Source organism: Oratosquilla oratoria, chromosome 2, assembly GCF_046742065.1.
Source record: "Oratosquilla oratoria isolate Oo_2021 chromosome 2, ASM4674206v1, whole genome shotgun sequence".
Lineage (NCBI taxonomy): Eukaryota > Metazoa > Arthropoda > Malacostraca > Stomatopoda > Squillidae > Oratosquilla > Oratosquilla oratoria.
In genome coordinates, this window is record NC_134778.1 from 92,913,923 (window position 1) to 92,917,878 (window position 3,956).

Sequence of the window (3,956 nt, forward strand, 5' to 3'; positions counted from 1 at the left end):
TGTCAACCTGACGAAAAATGTAACGATTTACTCGTATTAACTAGGGAACATGGAATGTCACCAAATTAGCTTTTCACAACATACTACTAACATATATAGTCAAAGTGTGTCAAAACCAATCACAGTCATGTCAGTGATTGTAATTTTGGGTTCAGGAATAAAAATTTGCATTGGTAGAACCTTCTTAGCCTTGGGTAGAGTGGTGGAGAACCGTTAGCGGCCGAGCGTAAAAAAAATATGCCAGCATTTCTTGAGCGTGCCGCTCCGTTCTGCTCAGCTCCGTTCCGCTCCGCTCCGTTCCACTCCGCTCCGCTTGTAGTGTGAATACCTGAGCGTCTGTACATTCAAAACTACGTAACAATTAATGGCGCTCCTCTCCGCTCCGCTTGTAGTGTGAACGCGCCCTTACAGTTACTGCCTTGAGTGTTTTTGTTTTTATGTGGGACATCCTCCTTTGAAGAGTTCCCGTGGCAGCTTAGCCTTCACACTCGTTGCGTTAACGTAGGATTGTTCCCAACAGCCTAGCCCTAGCCTATCCAAGCGCTTAAATAATATAACACGTGTCTTGCTCTTCACCCCCTCTCTGCCTTCATTGCTCACACCTCTCGTCCCCTTCTTTCGTCGAGGAATAAGATTGTCTAGCCAGAACAAGACATGTCAAGTGTGGTGGTCTTTTCAGATCGAGGATTGCCTCCGGGCGAATGCAGTTCCTCCGCGTAGTAGGACAGAAGCAGAATTATAAAGGATGCCAAGAACTGAGTAAGTTTAGCGTTTAATTGATGTATTTTTTGGAGATGAATTGTTGCACTTTTGGACTCAAGTGTTATCTCGAAATTTACTTAGTCCTCTGAATAAACCTCGTGAAATGCCACTTGTGGTGTGTTTGGAGTTCTGTCTTGTGGTGGTTCTATGTAGGCTGCTGCTTTAGGTCTTCTCGTTGATGGTGTGGTGAATACAGACAGCTGTGGCATGCTCATGGTAGACCTTTCGTCGTGTATGTATGTTATATCAGTCGTTCTTAATCTCTTTGTATCACATTTTATATGCAGGATAATGGTTCAGCCATCCATGGTCTTTCTAGCTATGGATTGCCTGGGTATTCTATTGGTACGGCAAAATATTGCTCTATTCTGTACCTGATTCATAAGTGAGGTCAACGTCTTTGAGGATTATGAGCTGGTCGACCGGTTTTGGTGTATCTCGGCTGATGATCCATGAAGAACAATTAACTTCTGGATTCTGATAGATCAATATTTGTCAGCTAACACTGAAAATGCGACGTTACTGTTGATGCCGTCCTTAACCAATACCTTTTCGCATCATTATATATATATATATATATATATATATATATATATATATATATATATATATATATATATATATATATATATATATATATATATATATATATATTGTTGCAGTCTAGGTAAATATGACTACAACAACGAACTCTACTTGTCACTGGGGGGTTGATTAAAAGTGTGATGTATGTTAAATATATATCTAATTATCTAATTTATATATAATACAAGTACATTACATCACAAACAACCTAACTAAATCCTAACTACTTAATTACACAATACTTAGGGAAATGATGGGAACATGACCGCTCGGGTCAAGGGTAAGAGTAGAAAAGACGCCGACCCCGAACCGCGCGCATTGAACAGAGGTCAGCGTGAACAGAGTTGCCATACGGCAACGTGAGATATATTCATAGGACAACTCTGTAGACTAGCACACATAACAAGACACGCATGAATTAATATAATACCCCTGAAGAGTATTCAGCAATCATAAATATAAATGGAACTAGCTGCGTACCTATCTAACTAGAATAATACATAGACAGTAACAGCACACGCAACCGCACATGCGCGGATGCGATCCCGCGCGTACCCAAGCCACGCCAACAGCCGTGGTCGCCGCGCGGGAAGACCCCAGGTCAAGGCTTTGTTTGCAAGCCCGCAACAATATATATATATATATATATACATACATATATATATATATATATATATATATGTATATGTATAAATATACATACATATGTATATATATATATATATATATACATATATATGCATATATATAAATATACATACATATGTATATATATGTATATATATACATATATATGCATATATATATATCTATATCTATATGTGTGTGTGTGTAAGTGTGTGTGTATACATATATATACATACATATATATATATATATATACATACATATATATATATATACATACATACATATATATATATATATATATATATATATATATATATATATATATATATAGAGAGAGAGAGAGAGAGAGAGAGAGAGAGAGAGAGAGAGAAAGAGAGAGGGAGAGACGAATGGAGATGAGTATACGAGCATATATAGATGAATAGACATAGATACACAGAGATAGGTAGATTGATAAATGAAAGTAGAAAGAGTGGTAGAATGAGAAAGACAGAAAATATATAAGAAAAATAGAACACAGCATGATATGCATTATGCGGACTGTGTAAGTAAACATTCACTAGTGACCGAAACCATCATTTTTTTCTTATTCACTTTCACTGCTGGTGTAAGTATATTTTCACCAGAGTCGTAGATTGTGTGGTGAAGCCGTCTCTCATATCAAATAAGAGCTCAAACATCGTATGAAGAACAACCTATGATCTCATTCTTTTTCAATACATGTCCACACAGTATTTCGCAGCTCCTAGGCCGTAAACGAAGAGGCTGTTGCGCGGACTTGATTTTGAGGTCACCGGCGCGAGGTGGGGGGGATGTCACGCCACCGCGGTCTGGCCGGGTCCACATTATAAATGCGGTAGCATTCGCCGGAGAAGTCTGATGTGATCTAACTTCGCCGGACATTCAACATGCGCTATCTGGTGAGTGAAATTCGTTTTGATGAGCCGAGAGGCTTTGGATTTCAAGATGTCCTGGTATAGTGTTTCTAGGACCGATTGACTTTGGTTTGTATGCGGAAATTCCTACCCGCACCCCGGCTCCGCAGTCGACCAGGAACAATAGGTTGATCCCGAACTATTTCATTTTCATAGATGACTGTTGCTCTCCTGCTGGTGGTCGCCGTGGCCTACGCGACTGCTGAGGCTGAGGCCGAGGCTGACCCACATTATCGTCGTCCCTACTACGGCGGTTACGGTCGTCCCTATGGCTACGGCGGTTACCATCAGTATAGGTATAGAGGCGGCCGCTATGGTCGTTCAGCGGACCCCGAACCTGAGGATGAGGCCAGCGACCACAGCGTGAGCAGACGATCCGCTGAACCCGAGCTTGAACCAGAGGCTGAGCCTTGGCACTACGGCTAAAGCTACAACCGCAGGTACCGCTGGTAACAAGATATGGGCACAACCAGGAGCTGGACCAGACTAAGGACGACCTCTCCCTCAGCATCTCCTTCAGCCACGAGCTTCTGTCTCCTCTTTGCTTGATCCTCTTGATTTGGAGTCTGTCCGCTCGAGCGTACATATTGCTTTTCCTGACGTGAGGGTTTTATAAAGAGTGACTAAAGCATTGGTTGTTTTGATGGCCCATCTTCTGGGCGGGACTTCGATGCTGGTCTCACATGAAGCCTTCTCTTTCGAGTTCGAATGACTTGGCACGATACTCTTCAGATGCACCAAGTGCACACCTGACTGCGGCACATGAAGACGCTCTACACCGGAAAGGCATGGGGAGAAAGGACCTGAAAGGCTCATTGGAATACTCAACCTTACGGATTTTGTCGGAAACTAACCCATGTGCCTTCATACAAACCTAAAACCTGTTGGGTGGATGCAGTGCATGAAAAACTCATAAGCATACTATTATGTCAATTAAACAAAGTATAGCTAGACCGGATGCGAGTTCATTCTTCTGATGAATAATGGTAATAAAAAAGGAGTCATGATTCCTTTGATCGTATAGGCAAACTTCGGTGCTTAGAT

The 3,956-nt window shown here is 41.5% G+C and overlaps 1 protein-coding gene across 1 annotated transcript in view; it reads left to right on the forward strand.

Annotated features, from left to right (window-relative positions):
• The window catches only part of LOC143036695 (uncharacterized), a 6,913-nt gene extending 3,560 nt beyond the window's left edge, over nt 1–3,353 (forward strand). Inside the window, exons 4-5 of the mRNA XM_076204296.1 lie at nt 1,050–1,107; nt 3,069–3,353. Of these exons, the coding sequence (XP_076060411.1) occupies nt 1,050–1,107; nt 3,069–3,338 (328 nt within the window). The 3' untranslated portion in view covers nt 3,339–3,353. The remainder of the gene's footprint in view (nt 1–1,049; nt 1,108–3,068) is intronic.
• The last annotated feature ends 603 nt before the right edge of the window (nt 3,354–3,956 follow it).